At 49.7% G+C, this 18,343-nt stretch overlaps 6 protein-coding genes across 6 annotated transcripts; 4 read left to right on the forward strand and 2 right to left on the reverse strand.

The window, feature by feature from the left end:
* Nucleotides 1-1,041: 1,041 nt before the first annotated feature.
* Nucleotides 1,042-2,285, forward strand: MYCFIDRAFT_89322 (uncharacterized protein). Its single transcript, XM_007933675.1, has 3 exons — nucleotides 1,042-1,452; nucleotides 1,503-1,857; nucleotides 1,913-2,285. The coding sequence occupies exons 1-3, from the start codon at nucleotides 1,108-1,110 to the stop codon at nucleotides 2,239-2,241; spliced, it is 1,029 nt and encodes a 342-aa protein (XP_007931866.1). The 5' UTR covers nucleotides 1,042-1,107; the 3' UTR covers nucleotides 2,242-2,285.
* A 973-nt stretch (nucleotides 2,286-3,258) lies between these two features.
* Nucleotides 3,259-5,331, forward strand: MYCFIDRAFT_54386 (uncharacterized protein). The gene is made up of 4 exons (XM_007933119.1): nucleotides 3,259-3,344; nucleotides 3,408-3,527; nucleotides 3,588-3,804; nucleotides 3,857-5,331. Exons 1-4 carry the CDS (start codon nucleotides 3,310-3,312, stop codon nucleotides 5,222-5,224), a joined length of 1,740 nt encoding a protein of 579 aa, XP_007931310.1. The 5' UTR covers nucleotides 3,259-3,309; the 3' UTR covers nucleotides 5,225-5,331.
* A 937-nt stretch (nucleotides 5,332-6,268) lies between these two features.
* MYCFIDRAFT_85323 (uncharacterized protein) lies at nucleotides 6,269-6,649 on the reverse strand (the record flags this gene model as incomplete). The annotated part of the gene is made up of 2 exons (XM_007933676.1): nucleotides 6,269-6,464; nucleotides 6,522-6,649. 2 exons carry the CDS (start codon nucleotides 6,647-6,649, stop codon nucleotides 6,269-6,271), a joined length of 324 nt encoding a protein of 107 aa, XP_007931867.1.
* A 466-nt stretch (nucleotides 6,650-7,115) lies between these two features.
* On the reverse strand, nucleotides 7,116-8,774 carry MYCFIDRAFT_46738 (uncharacterized protein; the record flags this gene model as incomplete). Its single annotated transcript, XM_007933104.1, has 1 exon — nucleotides 7,116-8,774. One exon carries the CDS (start codon nucleotides 8,772-8,774, stop codon nucleotides 7,116-7,118), a length of 1,659 nt encoding a protein of 552 aa, XP_007931295.1.
* Nucleotides 8,775-14,533: 5,759 nt separating this feature from the next.
* Nucleotides 14,534-15,710, forward strand: MYCFIDRAFT_168680 (uncharacterized protein; the record flags this gene model as incomplete). The annotated part of the gene is made up of 2 exons (XM_007933677.1): nucleotides 14,534-14,584; nucleotides 14,636-15,710. Coding segments are annotated over 2 exons (1,122 nt in total), but the record flags the coding sequence as incomplete, so codon positions are not given.
* A 170-nt stretch (nucleotides 15,711-15,880) lies between these two features.
* Nucleotides 15,881-16,600, forward strand: MYCFIDRAFT_212656 (uncharacterized protein; the record flags this gene model as incomplete). The annotated part of the gene is made up of 1 exon (XM_007933678.1): nucleotides 15,881-16,600. The coding sequence occupies one exon, from the start codon at nucleotides 15,881-15,883 to the stop codon at nucleotides 16,472-16,474; it is 594 nt and encodes a 197-aa protein (XP_007931869.1). The 3' UTR covers nucleotides 16,475-16,600.
* Between the last annotated feature and the right edge of the window lie 1,743 nt (nucleotides 16,601-18,343).

An 18,343-nucleotide genomic window follows, 5' to 3' on the forward strand; every position in this document is an offset into this window, starting at 1 on the left:
AAGAGGCCTTATAGTACCGCGGAAAGTGCTATTAATAAAACCCTAAAAGTTGCCTAGATAACTAGCTCTTTTAATACTACGTACGAAGCCTCTTATAATATAATATCGTCTTAATCGTAGGTGCTAATAAACAAGGCTTCTAAACTGCTCCTAGATATAGAGTATTATATCCGAGAAGATTATCGATAGAAAGCACTTCGGTCGTCTAAAATAGTTAGTTAGGTCCTTCTAGCGATACGGATACGATAGCCGCCGATATATAATACAGAATACTAACTCCGGCTCGTAGATGTAACAATTAGACTATTATATAGTATCGATTCGTAATATAATAGCTAGGAAGCGAATCTCTACCTTAATAAACCTATTACCGCGGTAATTAGCTAAGCGTAGCGGTAGTAAGGTCCTTCTAACCTTCTAATATATACTAGCTATTAATAATAACCTCTATATTAATAATAATAACCTCTACCGGCGACGTACCTATATTTATCTTCTACCTTTATATCGATATAGTTATCTAGACTCTATACCTTCCTTATATACGGAATCGTCGGCCGCGAGCGGAAACTACGGTCTCTACGCCTCGTATATACTAAAGCGATTAATATAGCGACGATTGCTAGTAGGCGCGACCTTACCGCCTTTACTTTAGCTATTTTGCCTATACTATACGCGCTACGCGCTCGAAAATACGATATCTATACGAAGCGGAAGAGACGGAATACTAGGCCTATTCGAGGCTCTTAGCGGAGCTAGAGCGGCGCCTGGAGCGGCACCTAGAGCGGCATCAAAAGGCGTGGCGAAATCCGTCTAATATTAGAGTTGGCAGGGAAAGTGGAGTTGTCGAAGGACGGGAACTGAAGGGTCAATGCTTTTGTGGGGCTGTTGGAGTGAACAGGGGTGGCACGCTGAGGATCGGCAACCCAGAGCGAGCACGAGGTATTGTCACAGTGTCACTACTGTACTGCTTCGTAACATCATTTTGTTTCGTTTTTTTTTTCGGAAAGGTTCAGCTAAAGAATCGACCATCAACCATCCCACTGACAGAGCCATCTCGTGGCGGTAGAGCACAAATCTTGGAGAGCGTTGGGACAGACCGCAAACATGCGAGTCTCCAAGACTCATATCGCCGGCGTTGGCGTGTCAGAGATCATTGAGAGAACGACAGACGAAGCAATCGGAAAATGTGCGATTTCGGCTGGAACCAAGGCACTTCTGGATGCCGGCATAACATACAGCGATGTGGACCAAAGCATCGCGTGCTTTCTCGACGACGTGAGGATAGAAAGAAGAACCTTCGACACTTTCGGCTTGCAAGGCGCGCCGGTATTTGAGGTTGCCAATCACACCGGTCTCTTCTCCTCGACGCAAGCGGTCGCCTCTAGACAATCGAATTGCACATTGACGATCGGATTCGACAGAGAAGTTGCACAAGACAGCCACAACCAAGTACGCATCCCACCTGTGCTGAAAGGAGAGGGTCGGCTCACATCAGACAGGTTCAAGTCGTGGCCATTGTGCTCGTATCCGATCTGTTCTTGACTTCTCACGCATATTTGAAAGACTCTGCAATCTGCATTTGCGGCTCAGCACTCACAAGCACAATTTTCCAACGATCACTTCACCTCTCGCAGGGTGGCGAGAACCAGTCTCGCACAGTGAAGACAGCAGTCGCCCGTGCATTACGCCAGGCAAATCTCCAGCAAAGAGACATCCGGATCCTTGAAATCAGCTTCAGCTCAAATTGGGACCCCCGGAAAGCACTCCTAGATTTTGATGTTGCACCACAACTGTCTTCGAAACCCGACGACCGCTTTACTGGAGCGACCGGTCTGGCAAGTCTTTGCAGTTTAAGTACGTTTGTGAAAATTTCCGCGCATCATCAGTCTTTACTAACTACTGTCTTCAGTCTGGCGACTACGAGGGTGGGCAGGCGGCCCACCTTCGCGGGCACAAAATTGCTTGCAACTAATCCTGGGCTCGCAGGGCACAGCAAGCGTACTCATCCTCCGGCGCTCCGATGGAAAATCTGCTTTGGCTTGGGATGAGGTCAAGAATGTTAGAGACGGCCGTGAACGACTTGGCTACAATCCAGCTGCTGGCGAGATACGAGATATCTCTGTCGAAGACCTCGAAGCGGTGCGAGCAAAAGTGGAATTCACGCTGGCTGATGACTCTGTGAAGCGTCTACAGCTACCCGTGAAAGGTGGAGATCGAGCCGCGCTTGCCAGACTGTAGGGCTGTGAGTGAATGAATCCAAATGCCAAAGATTGATCTGGTCAACACCTCCAAGCGTCAGAATGGCCATCTTTACCGCAGCTCAATGCTGTATTTCCCTTGGAAATTCCAGCGAATTCGTGGTAAGAATTTTCTTGTTGCATCGTAGTCTACCGCAAGCGAGGACTGGGCAATTCAGACACAGCAGCCGGGCTGGCAGAGGCAGAGCTACACATGATTTGGTCGACCTCGTGCGCTCCCGCGAAATTTCTACCGGATCCTGCACCATGGTCGTTGTGGCGGCTTCCAGATTGGGAATCAACTACCTAGGTACCACATACGTATACAAACAGTGACCAAGGTGGTGCTCGGTACCAACCATGATGATGCAACCCACAAAACATGTGGTCATAAGCAATGCCAAATGACCATTATGGTCTCGAATCCTCATATCGAGTCCCGAGCGGACAAAAGTACGAATGTCCCTACTGCAACGACCCAGATCAAGAGATGCCAGCAAAAAGATAGATGTGGACTAATCTGCAGTGATGACATCCAGCAAAAGAAAGCATGAATCCTTCCCAAGTCGTCGTAGATCTCGGCGGAATGGGATGAGGCGCAAAGATACCAAGTTGCTCTCATGCCTAACATTTTCCGTAACTACCTGTACCCTCGCTGTTTGCACAATACCCCAAATTCCAGACGAGTTTGCTCTTGCAATTGCACAATTCCGGTCTTCCCTCGCTGCCAAACGAAAGCGCTGCAAGGTGTTACCCGAAGATCTATATGGCTTGATTGAGCAGTACGGAGCGACGGAGCGAGCAGGCGGAACGAGTGCAGATCCAGCCGTCGTCCAAATCGCAGGGCCTCGATCTGGGTATTCTATATGGGGTGCATGCGCTTGTGCGTCCCCCGCTCCGAGGATCTGTGGGGCGGGAATGGAGCTGTATAGAGCTTCACTACTGCGGCTTGCATATATGGTATTTGAGGCGTCATGGGGTTGTACACGCTCCAAGACACAGTAGCTTTGCTGCTTGTACCAAGAGCACATATCTAAAGAATCAAGAATTTGAAGACTTGACAGTGAATATGGCGGAGAATACTTGGGACTATATCATCTGCGGGTAAGGATGAATGTTGATGTAGAGATGAATTGGCCAGATACTGATTCCGATTCCTTTCTACAGTGGGGGAACATGTGGTCCAGTCGTCGCCGGTCGATTGTCAGAGGACCCAAGCCTCAAGATCCTCATCCTTGAGGCGGGCTCGCACAGCAAGGACATGGACAATGTTCACATGTCTGGAGCGTGAGTATCTAGATCAAATCAGATCTCCAGTATCGATCACTCGTTCTGACTGTAATCCAGATGGACGAAAAATCACTATGGACCAACAGACTGGAATATCGTATCTCCGCCACAAGTGGGCTTGAATGGCAAAGAATGCAGACTTCCTCGCGGCAGATTTCTTGGTGGCAGTAGTGGATCCAATGGAACGATTTGCATACGTGGAGTCAAACAGGATTATGATGATTGGGGATTCCCAGAATGGAATGGAGATGAGATGTTCCGAGCGATGAGAAAGGTGAGCGTAGACCTCGTCAGTCCCAAATCGTATAGCTGACAACTGCGTGCAGGCAGAGACATTCCATCCCAAGGAGTGGTTCCCACACGATCCAAGCGCTCACGGCACCGATGGTCCTCTCCACATCGAGCCTGCTCTGCCTCCTATTCCGATTGCTCAGCGTATGTTTGAGTCGTTCCAGTCGAAAGGCCTTCCATACAAGCCAGATATGTTCAGCACAGGAGAATCACCCAAAGGATGTGGCCATGCGATGCGAACGACATGGCAAGGTTATCGAACAACGGCAGCTGACTATGTCATCAAGGACAAGGAGCGGGAAAATGTCACAATCAAGTGCGACGTGACCGTCGACAAGGTTATCCTTGAGCAAGGTGCGGATGGTCTCGAAGCGAAGGGTGCCGAGTACGTCGATGCGGAGGGCAACAGATATAAGGCCTTCGCCTCACGAGAAGTTATCTTGGCTGGTGGAACATACAACACACCAACGATGCTGATGCGTTCCGGCATTGGACCGAAGAAGGATCTCGAGGCGCTTAATATCCCAGTACAGCTCGACCTTCCCGGTGTCGGCGAGAACCTGCAGGACCATCAGCTCATCTTCATGTACTATGAGCTCAGCGAGCCCGAGCTCACAGACGATGCTCGCGTGAACCACGACCCCGAAGCATATGCGAATGGCCACAAGGAGTGGCTCGAGAAGAAGACGGGCTGGTTGGCCAACTTCCCATTTGGTGCGTTCGGCTTCAACCGCCTCACCGATCGCCTCGAGAGGGATAGCGCAGAATGGAGAGCACTTCCAAGAGCGCCAGGTCGCGACCCCATGGGCCTCACTGAAGATCAGCCGAACTGCGAATTCTTCAACACCATCTGCTATGGCGGACCACCCGAATACACGGACTTCCCGAAGGAGGGACAATGGGCATTCTCGATGTGCTGCTTCCTTTGCGGTCAACAATCTCGTGGCCACGTCAAGATCAAGTCTCTTGATCCTTTCGCGCCCCCATATGTCGACCCATGCTATCTCACCGACAAGCGCGATCTGATGATGATGTCCGAAGGTGTTCGTTTCGCCAACGAGGTTGTCATGGAAGGCGCGGGTACCAAGAACGTCGTCAAGGGAGGCTGGCCTGCGGGTGCGAATCACCACTTGAACAAGACCAATGAGGATTGGCAAGCGTTTGTGCAGAAGTACGCTTCGACATCCTACCACCCTGGCGGCACATGCAAGCTTGGCAAGAAGGATGATCCGATGGCTGTTGTTGACCAGTACCTTCGCGTATACGGTGTCAAGAACCTTCGCGTGGCCGACTGCAGCATCATGCCTAACCTCAACAGTGGTCACACTCAGATGCCGGCGTTTGGCATTGCTGAGAAGGCTGCAGAGTACATCCAGGCGACGTACAAGGGCGAGCTCCAGTAGACGACTTCCTTTGTTGGGTCGAGGTCAGTCTCCCCGTGTCTTTGTATATACAGTAGCGATTTCCAGTAGCTCGATCGAAGCCTCCTTGGCGTGTTGCAGGCTCTCTCACGATTTGGTTCACTCGCTTCGTAGCGTTCGGCGCTGACGATGTCGTCCGTGTTGTCGCTTGCCAGAGGTATAGGGAGAGCTCACGGCACACAGCTAATGTCTCCATATAGAGTCAAGACATCGATGGGGCTCTGTGCAGTAGGAAATGGATCGCTAGGTCGAGCATGTGGCGACCGACGGAGTGATGACAAGGACGGCTTCTTGGCACTCCGCTCAGATCCGCGTTCCCACTTCCAACGTTCCAACACACTCTCCTGATCTTACATGAACATCGAGCGGGCCCTGTCCTGCCCCTTCAAGATGGACTTCCGCATCGAGCAAAACGGGAGATCGTTAATAATAACCGAACGACCGCGACGCCTCTTGCTTGCATTTAGCGACCTGGGACGTCCGGATCAGACTGCACTGCGATACGCGCTTTCTGCTATTCCAACGCATATGATGTCTCAAGAGCTATTTAGCCAGACCGGTTATCGATATGAGGGGGACAGTACTACGTGGATAAGCGCTTCACTGCAACGCCGCGGATCGCGAAGAAGTATTCTGGGACAAAGCATGGGAATCGCACCAACATACAGCGGAAAAGCCGGCTGTCAGCAATGTTGGTCTCCAGAAATAATGCACCCCATCAGGACGCCAAAGAAGAGCTTGTTTTTTCAAGAACGACGAGAACTACGTGCGAGAAGCTGTCACCGGTGGTCCAAGGATAACGCGAGAAGTCTTGTTCACTCACAGGCTCTTACTCTCGCAACGGAAGTTTCAATCGGTGTTGAGCGTTGTCATCATGATCACAGATGCCTCCTATCTTCGAGTACCTTGGATGATACGAATTGCTCCCATTGTTGAAATGTTCGTAACTGACTTAGTACCTAGAACGACTGAACGATACAGACTACCCCTCCCCTTCATCGAACACGTGCACTATCTCCATCGACCTCAACATCCAGTAGGCGGCGGTGCGAACGGCGGCTCAACATCACCCTCATTCCAACAGCCACCCCAGAACTTCCCCTTGCAGCCCGCTACCTGATGGTACTCGCAGATCTTCTTCTTGCCCGTCACGCCATTGCAATCCGGGATATCAAATGTATGCCGTGCATCCTTGCAGACGTCCCATGATCCACCATACATCCTATTCAATCGTCAGCAACCTCACTGCAACGGTCGGATGATGTCCATTCACACTCACTGCTTGCAGGCATTGACCAAGTCAACACGGAACGTGCATGAGTTATCGTCACGCATCTCCAATGGACTTGCCAATGCTAGCGTGGACAGACTTCCTGCCAGGAGGATGACTTGCTTGAGACCGAGCATGATGATATAATGTCGTAGAATCGTACGATACAGTTGAGAGATTGAAGGACTGTTGCGCAAGAAATCTGAAGGAATGCCTATAAGCTTATATATGATTTCTAGTAGAAGAGTGGGGATTGTCTTGGACATAACATCCGACTATCCGACATTGCGCACTCCGCACCAAGCCGATAATAGACCAGGCTTCCCCTGAAAAGCTATTATTATTACACGGAGCGATGCAAGGCACATGGTCGATTGAATGCACTATTAAAAAAAAAATTCCCGATTCGGCAGTCTGCGGACGAATTTTTAGGTCGTGTAAGTCTGTAAGACTTGTTGGCTCGGTTTCATGACTGAACCAGGGGTATAAGCGCTACTTCATAGTGTGGTAGTGTGCCTGCTAATGTTAGATTCTGCTTCCAGAACCGACGAGAGAGGTTTACGCACTACCGATCGTCGCTACGATAATGAATCGCCTGCTCGGCTATTTGTGAAGCCTTGCAGCTCGAGCTTCGTCGTTCCAGAAATCACACTGAGCCCTACGATATGAGTCGCGTTCGACGACAGTAAAGTTCCCTGGATTGACTAGAAGCTGTTCAGCATCTGCACCTTTTGACCCATCATACTGTGGCCACTCTGGCGTTCCATCAAGTCGTGCCGTGTTCGGATCTCCAGTCGTGACGAAGCTGGCCAAATAAGCATGGTAAATCGAACCAGTAATCTCGTACGGCACGCGCTTCGAGGCCCACGTGTAACGAGTATCTGAAGTATGCGGAATGCCGCGCCATGAAGTGTACTCCAGAGGAAGATCGGGAGTATTGAAGCGCAGACGCCAGATTGGCACGTTTGCTTTCGAGACTCGGAATGCAGTTTCTCGGCTTGGACAGATATACGCATAGTCGGACCAGGCTTCCGAAAGGCGGTTGTATTGAGTGCTGTTTGGCGAGCTACTGTAGGGTGAATCTGGATGAGCCACGGGATCTGGGTAGAGCTCGTTCAATACGGCGATATCGGTTACATTCAGATCTGGGCTAGTGTTAAGCATGAAGTTCAAAAAGTCATCGTTCGACTGTAAAGTGCCCGGAGTATAGAATTTTCCTTCATTGGTGACATGGGAAGTGATGGCAGGCAGATGGAAGAAGGTTCCCTCAATACCGGAGACCGAACCTGGACGCTCGAGCAGCGGGCCTCCAAGTGTTGGCTGGAATGGCCATGCAATGGATGGTGCCCCGTCTGCATACATCTGAGCACTGATGGATTGAATCGCATCAATCGGCGCTTTTCGCAGACATTGTAAAGCTGCGGCATTCGTGGCATTGGTTGGGCAGTGCAACGCACCCATAAACCTCTTGAAGTCCGACTGATACTGGGGATAGCTGGAGTCCGGGAAAGCACGAGCCGTGACAGATCCCGATTGATGTATTACCCGAGCGAAAAGAGGCTTCCCAGGATCGTTGCCATAGTTGTGGAAGTAGTGGATCCCTGTTGAATGCGCTCCAGCTGAGCGGCCGCCCAGGGTAATCTGTTCTGGATCTCCACCGAAAGAGGCGAGATGGTCTTGAAGAAATTCAAGGAAGAAACGCTGATCGAGCAAGCCAAGGTTCAGTAAGCCTTCCTGCTCGAATAATGCCGAAGGCAAGAACCCGAGGGAGTTGAGGCGATACTGGAAGCTGACAACCGCAATTGGCTCTTTCGAGTTTGCAGCGAAGGCTGCCCCGTCGATACTGCGTGAAGACCCAGAAACGAAACCTCCTCCATGGATCCAGACCAAGGTGGGTAGCTTTTGATTTAACGGAACGCCTGCTGTGCGGTAGACGTTGAAACTTAGACATGCTTCACCTTGCTCATAAGGAAGTTCGTCTGGGTCCTGGACGCACGCCTTGCCATATGCTGTCGCCGGACGAACTCCTTCGAAAGTTAATGGTCGACTCTCGACCGGGCGAAATCTGCGTTCGCCAACGGGCTGCGCGGCATAATCGATGCCAAGCCATGCATCTACTGCTGCTGGCAGGGTGTCATTGGTGAGGGAGCTGTTAATCGAGAGGCCCTGGAAACATCCATATCCAGTGAGGTTCACGATCGGTGTCGCAGTTGACGCGAGAATCTGCTGACCTAGCGCCAACCAAGCCGCTGTTCTCTTCATAGTCGTAAGTGAATTGGTCGAAGCGGGAGACACATCGGAAAGTCCACAGAGAAGGAAATGTTAGCCTTACTTATGACTTCCATCAGCCGCTATCGGAGTGTCGGATCTCGTTCGCTATCGATATCATGGGGGCAGCCTGCTAATGTGAACGCATGCTGCACTAATACATGTCAAGACTGGTGAAGGGCCACCATTTGTGAGAGAGCGCTTGTCGCTGGCCGCTTGCTGGGATGTGAATGACAGGCGGGACGTCGGCCGTTCCTGATAGAAGTTTTTCCTACGAGCCGCACAGCCGCACATGCCGTACAATCTTAGCAATACCGTCGCACTACTTTACATAATTATTGTGCAGCTAATACTTGACTAATACAGATGAAATTAAGCATTCTAACTTAGTTTAATATATAGATTCGGAATGAAATTATCTTAGTTACAATAGCGTATAGGTTTACGTACTATTCTACTAGTCTTTATAAAGCTATAATAGGGGTTAGGGAGGTAGGTAGATAGTATAGTAAAAAGCGTATAGTATTCGATAAGGTCTATAAAGGAGAGAGAGGAAGGTTAGGAAGTTAGGCTAATACTAAGCGCTAAGCCCTACCTACTAGTAAGGTACTAAGACCCTAGCTTTACTTAGCTAGTTATATGCCTTTTATATACCCTCTAATAAAAGCTTAGTATACTTAGCCTAATAACTAGCCGCTCTACTAGATCTATAAATATAGGTTACTAGATAGGTTATAGCTATAACGCTTTACGAGTACGTTTAGAAAGGCTAATAGAGGCTATTAGATTAGCTTCTAGTATTACTACTACTACTCGAGAGTCCTAAGTATACTATTTCTTTAATAGCTTTAGTAGTAGCCTCTACCTTCTTTTTCTTTAGTATCTAGTAGATAGTATTAAGTATTTACTTACTATATAGTATAGAAGGTCTTAACTAATAGCAGATATAGGTTTAAGGCACTTTAGCCTCTTAATCTATATAAAAGTATAAGGTTCTTATCTATAGGATAGATATATATCTTTATAAAGCCACTAATAACGTACTTAGTTATAAGGGACTTTATCTAGGTTACTAGGTAAGCTAGAAGAGCCGGAAGAAGTTACGCTTTATAATAGTACTAAGATCTATAGACTCTCTAATTACTAATAGTATAAGTAAGGATATATTAAGCGGCTATATTCTATATATTATATAAGGAGGGAATACTACTAGTATAACCTTATTTACTATATAATAGTTAATAAATTATATGCTTATAGCAGGACTACTTGATCTAATCGCTGTGGTTTGACTGGGGAAATATGCGGGCACAGTAGTGTTAGAAGAGCCGGCGAAACTCGGGCCGAGACTTGAGTGAATGTCTGCATCTGTCTCTGGAGCGCGTTCTGCTCCTTCGCAGTTAATGCATCATTCATTATGCAGGATATGCATCGCCTCAACGCCACCGTATGCCAGTTTCGACGCGGCGGAATACATTATATCGCCGCATTGACACTCTCGACCTCACTGGCCCATCTCTGCGAGAAGCGTGACAGTGCTACGAGGTGGTATACAATGCGTGAAGGCGTCTCAATTGTGTTCGCACATGGCTTCACCAAGATGATCCCGGCACCCTCGTGATTGGATCGAGCAAAGCTCACGACTAGAAGATCGGAGCTGAAAGAGATGGTCGCCAATGGCAAGAGGCAATTCTCGTCCGTCTGTTACAATTCTGCACTTGCTGGCTCAGATCGTCCCAGGAGATTCCATCGCAAGATCTCCTAGATGCTCCGCCAATGTTCTTTGTAGCCGATCTTGTGCTATCCTCGGAACAAAGCGTGAAAGAGCATTACGCTTCACCGGATCACAATCAACAAAGACTTGCCAAAGACCATTCATGGCCTTCCTGTCATCTCGCGAACGGCTGCGTTCAGCTTCAAGCACCAACTTTCCTACACGAGCGGATCTGGTATTCAACGCTCCATCCATCCATCAGGCAGGTCCTTTTCCACGGAATTGTTTTCCTATTTCTTTTCAAAATGCCTCGAAGTACTGGTACCAAGGCAGGCTATGCCACTCCCATCAATGTCGGCACATTCTACAAGTCAAAATTCATGAAACAGGAGAAATACACAATCACCAACCTCTCCTTGCCGCTTTTAAGCACCGACTTACATCCCTTGCTGAGCAAGGTAAACCACCACATGCCAGCGAGTCTGCGACCGTGCATGGCGCAGTCATTACGTCTGGCAAGTCAAATATTCCAATGCGGCGCATTGGATTCTTTCTTTTACACATTTCAATCTGTGCCTAGGAAATGGCAGAATACTGATGATCCCGACAGGTTCGGATGGGAGTTCGCTCCCGAAGATTGCGATCCTTCCAAAGAGTTGAGCTCGTGGGAAAGGAGTCTCGTACAGCAAAGATTAATTGACTTAGCAGATTATGTCGCTTTCCAGACCATCGATGATCCGAATCATGGCGCGTATTTGCGTGAGGTGGACTGGGCGATTGGAACTGGCCTTCCTAAAACGACATACCCTGGAGCTTGGGGTGAGAAAAGCGCGATCTTGATCTCGAGACAACGACTTGATGAATTAAAAGCCGCTCACGAAGCACAGCAGAAGGACGTTCCGTATCTCTTGTACGCTCAATTCGACCTCGCAATCACACTGGTTCACGAGCTCGCTCACGCATATCGTAATCTCATGCATGGCATGTTCGACCCCGAAGGCCGCGAGCCTTTCTTTGGAGACGCAGTGGTCGCGGAGGTAGGTTTCGAGCTGGAGAACCGATTGTTTGGCGGACGAATCGAGCGGCTTTGGCCTAGCATTGACATACACGAAAGTACGGGTGAGGACCTCAGCATGTACTGCTTCAGACACGGTCGAAGTCAAAGTCAACTCACGGGCCGCATTGTCCTTTGGGAGTATCCATATCAAAAGCTTGCGAACACTTACGCTAGAGAAGAGAACGCGGCCGATATGGACGTCAGACAAGGGATTGAAGAACTTCGAGAACTGGATCTGGCTTGGAAGCTCCCGGTGAGCTTCTTCCAGCAATTCTTCGAGGACACATTCTGGCACGCTCAACATGCTGCGACTCCTAGCCTCGACGCATTAAAGCCGGAGAAAGATTTCGGGGTCTGCTTCAAGCTCGATAAGTGCGGCAACCATCAACCTACCAAAGGACCAAAGGCTAAAAATGAGGAATGGAAGTATGTGCCGGTTGGATACACTCTGAATCAAGATACTGGTATCGTTGCTGCGGATCTGATGAAGGTAAGGAGCGGCAGAGTGGATAGGAAGAATGTGGTGTTCTCGAGTAAAGGTAAGGCGGTCAAAAAGCAGAAGGAAAGGCCGTGGCGGCCTGTGGACCAGCGGACTCCTGTGGAGTGCTTGCCTGTACACACTGATCTGGATCGGCTGTGGATGCAGAGTTGGTAAGTGAAGCGACCTTACTTTTCTGTATCGACGACACTCCAATTTTGCACGTTGCGTTCCTTCCCGGCATCGGAATCACTCTAGGCACAAGCATTCCTTCATTGTGCTCCTAGGCATTCTGCTATTGTGCTTTCTTTGTTCGCGGATACCTATTTTCAAATCTAAGTCTTTGACCAACCCATCCAGGTCATCTCCTCGCGACAATGCACTCGGTAACAAAGCCGAAAATGGCGCTTGTTCCAGCATAGCAATTGCTATAGCCTTCCTGCCATCTCTCGAAAAAAAAATCTCCTTGCACACTTTCGTATCTCGTTCTCGAAGCACTGGCTGCTATCTCCTCCTTCTCTACGGATCTGGTATCCTTGTATATTATCAAAATTTCCCTTGATTTCCTTATATCATGTCGGCCTCACAGCGCATTGACACGGCCACGCTGTTAAGGACACAATTTGGATACACCGAGAATCATACCACAGCGCTCCCAAGACTGACAAATAGGATCCATCCCATTTTCAAAAAGGCCGTCTCGGACCTGTACGAGCAAGCTCGTAAGGAAACGAGGGAGACTCTTCTTATCCGAGCTTTTGGGCAGGCATTCAAACTCGCCACACGTTTCCTTGACAGTGGAGCTCTGGATTCTTTCTTTTTCATCTTGCATCATCCCACCGAACTAGAGCGATATCGTGATTCGGCTCAGCCTCCCAGGCACTACGATGTCTTCCCGACTGATCTGTGCAGAACAGATAAGCCCATTTCCGATCGTGACAGGGCCACAGTGCAGCAGCGGCTGCAGGAACTAGCAGACAACCTCCGATTCAGAATCGACAGAGGCGTCGAGCAGGGCGTGCGAACATTCGAGGAGACCATTAATGCCACCGTACCTCCGGGAAGATCAGCGAGAAATTCGCAACCTGTTCAGGATGGATTTCAGAGCACAGTACGTATCGCCCACGCCACATATGTCGAGCTCGCAGAGATAACTGCATCGACAGCTCCACCGGACGTGCCAAAGCAGCTGGCAATGCACTTCGATTTCGCGGTTGCCCTGATACACGAAATCGCACATGGCTACCGGAACTTTATGCTAGGTGGATTCTCTAAGCAGGAAGAGGTAGGTGAGCCTTTCCTCGGAGAAGACGCCTTACTCGCGGAGCTAGGCTTTGAGCTGGAAAGTCGTCTCCTGGGAGGCCATATCGTCTTCCTCGAACCTCAGGCTCGGCGAGTCAATGTGTATCAATACAACGGCACGGATTCGACGCTAGAAGGCATACTCTCCATCTACGAATGGCCTTATCAGCAGATTGTGAATTTCTATGAAGATTCCGCAACGCCCGATGACCCGAATTTGATGGACAAGCGCGCAGAGCCAAAAGTGACGCGACCGCTCGATCAAGCGTGGCGCATCCATCTCGACGATGTGGCGAGGTTCTTTACGGACCATTTCTGGAATGTTGAGTATCCGAATAATCGAGACACTGCAGACTTCCTTTGGCCCCGGAGGCTGCGAGGGTTCAACTTCGAGGCGCAGAGAGCCACTGCAGCTGGGAACGCGCGCGGGCCGCGGCCGGTTTCGCGGACGCGTGACGATGGCAAGTATGTTCCGAATGGATATGTTCGTGATAGGAATGGTGATATACGTCCAGGCGGCGGGGGAGCGGTGGCCAGGTCTGTCGTGTATGCAGCAGCAACAACAACAGTGCGTCGCAGCGCGCGCGTCACAGCTGCGAATACTTGGACCAAGCTAGACGAGCACCCAGGCCAATGGCATCACATAGGCAGGAGGTAGTCCTCGCTGCTCATGGGCAGCTTTTCGCATCACTTATTGCACATATTCATTCACTTTCCTGTGGTCCGTTCATCTTGCTCGACCCGGCCAGTACATGTGTCTTGAGACCGGTGCTCGTGATTGTGCGGTGCGTAGTTCGGGTCGGGAACTCGATGCTCAAGTTGAGAGGTGATGGAAAGCAATAGCGGGATGGATGGGATATGGATAGGCCGTGTCACGTGCAATGTAGACTCCAAAAATGGGTCTCACGGAGGTGAAGTCAGAGTTGAGGCTCTTTGCTCGCTCACATCAGACTGCACTGACACTCAGCTATGACGAGCGGCGGCGGCGGCGCTTTGAAAATGCGTCAAAGAGCTTGCCTTGGCTCTTGTCCGGCTGATCGGTACTCTCAACATCCGTTTTCATCATGCTGAATGATGCGCAGCGGAATCCTCGGCCTTGGTCCTGACCCTCATGTCGTCACGCGGCAGACATAAAGTGTACTGCTGGATTGAGGCTGCCATTCACATGCTTCTGGGCCTGCAGTATTCCTCGTAGGTCAGTCAACATGAGTCGCCCAGACGGTGCTCAGCTCAAGCGTGTCAACTCCTACCAGGTATTCTAGGCTCTAGTGCTCCAAGGTACAACGCATCTGACATGTTTGCAGTGGCCGGCAGGGCACGCCAATCACTTGAGCGAGGGGCAGACAATTGCGCTGCACAAGTTCAAGGCGCTTTGTCAACAGAAAGGATACTACGAGCCCGGCGACGAGAAGACGCCCGCTTCTCACGACGACGAGACTCTCCTTCGATACCTCCGAGCGCGAAAGTTCGTGCCGCAAGATGCCTTCAAGCAGTTCAAGGACACCGAGGACTGGCGGCAGCAGAACCAGCTCGACACGCTGTACGAGACGATAGATATCGAGGAATATGAGGCGACGAGACGCCTATATCCACAATGGACCGGCAGAAGAGATTTGCGCGGAATACCCTTCTACGTCTTCGAGGTCGGTCAAGTCAACTACAAGGATGTAGTGGCATACCAGGACGACTCGGATCGCAAAAAGGACAAGAATTCCAACGCCGATGCCCAGTCAACAACTCCGCGCAAAATGCTCCGGCTGTTTGCGCTGTACGAGAATCTCTGCCGATTCGTTCTCCCACTGTGCTCTGCTGTCCCAAATCGACCCTCGCCAGAGACGCCGGTCAGCCAGAGCTCGAACATCGTCGACCTCTCAAAAGTGGGAATCAAGACGTTCTGGAATCTGCGAGCCCATCTGCAAGATAGCTCGGCTTTGGCCACCGCGCATTATCCAGAGACGCTGGACCATATCTTTGTCATTGGAGCTCCTGCCTTCTTTCCCACCATCTGGAACTGGGCGAAGGCTTGGTTCGACCCGATTACCGTGCAGAAAATCTCTATTTTGTCCGACAAGAATATGCTGAGCGAATTGCAGAAGTACGTGCATATCGACAATATCCCCAAGAAATATGGAGGCAATCTGGACTGGAAGTTTGGCGAAATGCCCGTGCTTGAGCCTGACCTTGCTAATTCATTACGATGGAAGGAAGATGTGAGAGATTCCCGTGGAAACAGAACCTTGCCCATTGGACCTATCAAATGGCAGTATGACGACGACGGGGACTTGGTCGCAATCGCCATTGGTAGCGAGAAAGGGTCTCCACGTAACACAGTGTTGGCGGGGCTACATCCTGAAGAGGGTGTGACTCGTTTAGCACTCAGTCCTGGCCGACAGACCACGCCTCACAAAGCGCTGTTTGCCACTGTTTCCCGAACAGGCGCAGAAACCCTCCACCAGTCGACTGCACAATCTCCTGAAAACGACGCTCCGCTCCCACATGCGAACGGGTCAATACATCCACCCACAACCACAACCGATCCTCCACCTACAATGCCAGCCGAAACCCCCTCATCTCCACCATCAGACCCTCTCCTCGACACAGGCAAGAGCGCCAACGCCTCCCCACCAGACCCTCTCCTCGACACAGGCAAGAGCGCCAACGCATCCTCGCCAGACACCTCCCGAGCAGGCACCTACACAGTCCCCTACCGAGACCCCGTCAACGCAATCCAAAGCCCCCCCGAACACGCCAACCGTCAAGGCACCTCAGCCTCGAAATTCGCGCAACAAGACGTCACGCACGCAGCAGGACAATTGGAACATGGCACCCCTCACGTAAGACCCGACGGACAAGGCAATGATGTTAGTATCATGGAGCCTCGAACTGTGGGCCAAGCAGCGAAAGAAACGCCGTTACATCGAGAGGAAGAGCATGCGCCGACGGTTGTGGAGCAGGCAAAGGAATATGTCGCGAGTGTGGCGAGTGCTGTGGGGTTGGGTGGTGCTGCTGCGGAGGAGAAGCTGGAGAAGGATGTTAAGGATGTTAAGGCGGAGGATCACCGGGTGGATCAGATGGAGCCGCATCAGGTGGAGGAGTTTATGAGGGCGCAGAGTCAGAGTCAGCCTGAGCAGGTTCGATCGTAGTTCGTGATGGCCTCCCTATAATGGCTGGCGTTCTGAGCGAGCGTGGGTCTTTTTCTGTAGATACACTGCACTGCTGTGCCTGTGCCTGTGCCCGCGAGGTCCTCACCGAAACACCGCTGTCCGGATAAAAGCCTAGTCCAGTCCAGCCAGGTTCATCGAGATTTCTCCACTGCCCCCCGCGCATAAAGACACGCACGGCTGCAACTGTTGCACTGCCATGTTCACGTCGAATGATCGCTCGCAGCGCAGCGCATGGGACAGTAGGATCCTGCACAGCATGTTCGAATACATTTTCGCCGCTTCTCTTTTGCTGTTCGCCGTCGCTGCAACGTCTATGCGGCTGATTGGAATATCCGATCATGCATTTCTTCTTGCCAGCCCTAGCAACATGCCTGCTGTGCTGCGCTTTCGTGTCTGCCTCTCCCAACACCGCCAGAGGTGAGAAGGCGGCGTTCGTGGAAGAGCTGCTGTCGCAAATGACGCTGCCGGAGATGGGTGCGTGCGTGTTGAGAAGTCAAGTCGAAGAATGCCCGGGCAATTTGTTGTGAATCGTGCTAGGGATGCAACTAATCATCGGATTGACAACTATGTAACTGTATAAAGAAGGATTAGGAGCCTGCTATAGAAACTGCAGTTAATATACCTATTGTGTGTCCTTCCTCTTAGCATAGGTTAGCTAATAGTATTAGCTGACTAGTATATTACCTAACTAAACTACAATACTCCCCCCTAAGTAGAGATAATATACTGTTTAGATTAGACACTCTAAATCTAGGCTTAGAGCTTCACTTTATCTTCTAACTGCCTTTAGATATTAGACTATATCTGCTTTATATATAGCTTTATATACTATACTACTTATACGTACTTGTATTATATTGTTTGCTAATTGGTTTGCTTTAGAGTGATATCCTTAGTCGTAATTATAGGGTTAGTAGGCGCCTATAAAAGACACTTAAACTTAACTAGATAACTTGAGCTTTTACAATCTACTCTTTAGCAATCCCCTAAGTACTAGCAGCCTCTACTAGAATTCAAATTCTTACTAAGACCTTTTAAGTCTAATAGCTAGCCGAGACTTTATTATAGCGATAATTCTTTACCCTAGTCTAGGGAGTATAGCGAGTAGTATAGGTAGTAGTAGTAGCGGCGGCGGTAGTAACGATCTAAATAAGAATCGGCACCCTTCGCGTTATAATAAGCTCTAGCTTATAGAGACTAGTAAGTATTGCTATTAGAGGTTCCCCTTTTCTAACAATTTGCTAACTAGGCGCAGTCCTTAAGGAAGTTTAGTTAACTGTCGCGATTCTCTAGAGAATTATCTAGTGCTTAACTAATATTAGTCCGGAGCAGACTCCGCCTTAGCTACGCAACGTTAATGTTAGGCATTTTATTACGAGCTAGGATAATGCTCGGCTATTTCTAAGTGTGCCTCCGCGTCTACGTAAGGCGGCTAAGGCATTCAATTTAGGCTTAAAATCGAATGTTAACTACTTGCCTACCGCGCTTATATATACGGCTGCTACTAGACGCGTATATACTAGTAACAGCTAGTACGGTCCTTGCAAGCAGTTAAAGGGTCCGTACTTAGAGTATATAACTCTAAGTTATCGAATTAACAGTTAGGATATCGCTTTCCTAAAGGGCGCTTATACTAACTGTGCTAGCCTAAATTATTATAGATAATGCGAGTTCTTTAGTAAGTTGAATCTAGTCTTGTATATTTTTTTGAAGCAAAAACACTAATCCTTTTATTAGGTTACGTCTCTCGGCTACGCTCTAATACGAATCGTTAGACGCCTATAGTGCCTCTACCGCCTCGCAATCCGGGGAGTAGAGTAGGTACTAATTAGCGTCGTCTGTACGTGC

Source organism: Pseudocercospora fijiensis (assembly GCF_000340215.1).
Source record: "Pseudocercospora fijiensis CIRAD86 unplaced genomic scaffold MYCFIscaffold_10, whole genome shotgun sequence".
NCBI classification, from domain to species: Eukaryota; Fungi; Ascomycota; class Dothideomycetes; order Mycosphaerellales; family Mycosphaerellaceae; genus Pseudocercospora; species Pseudocercospora fijiensis.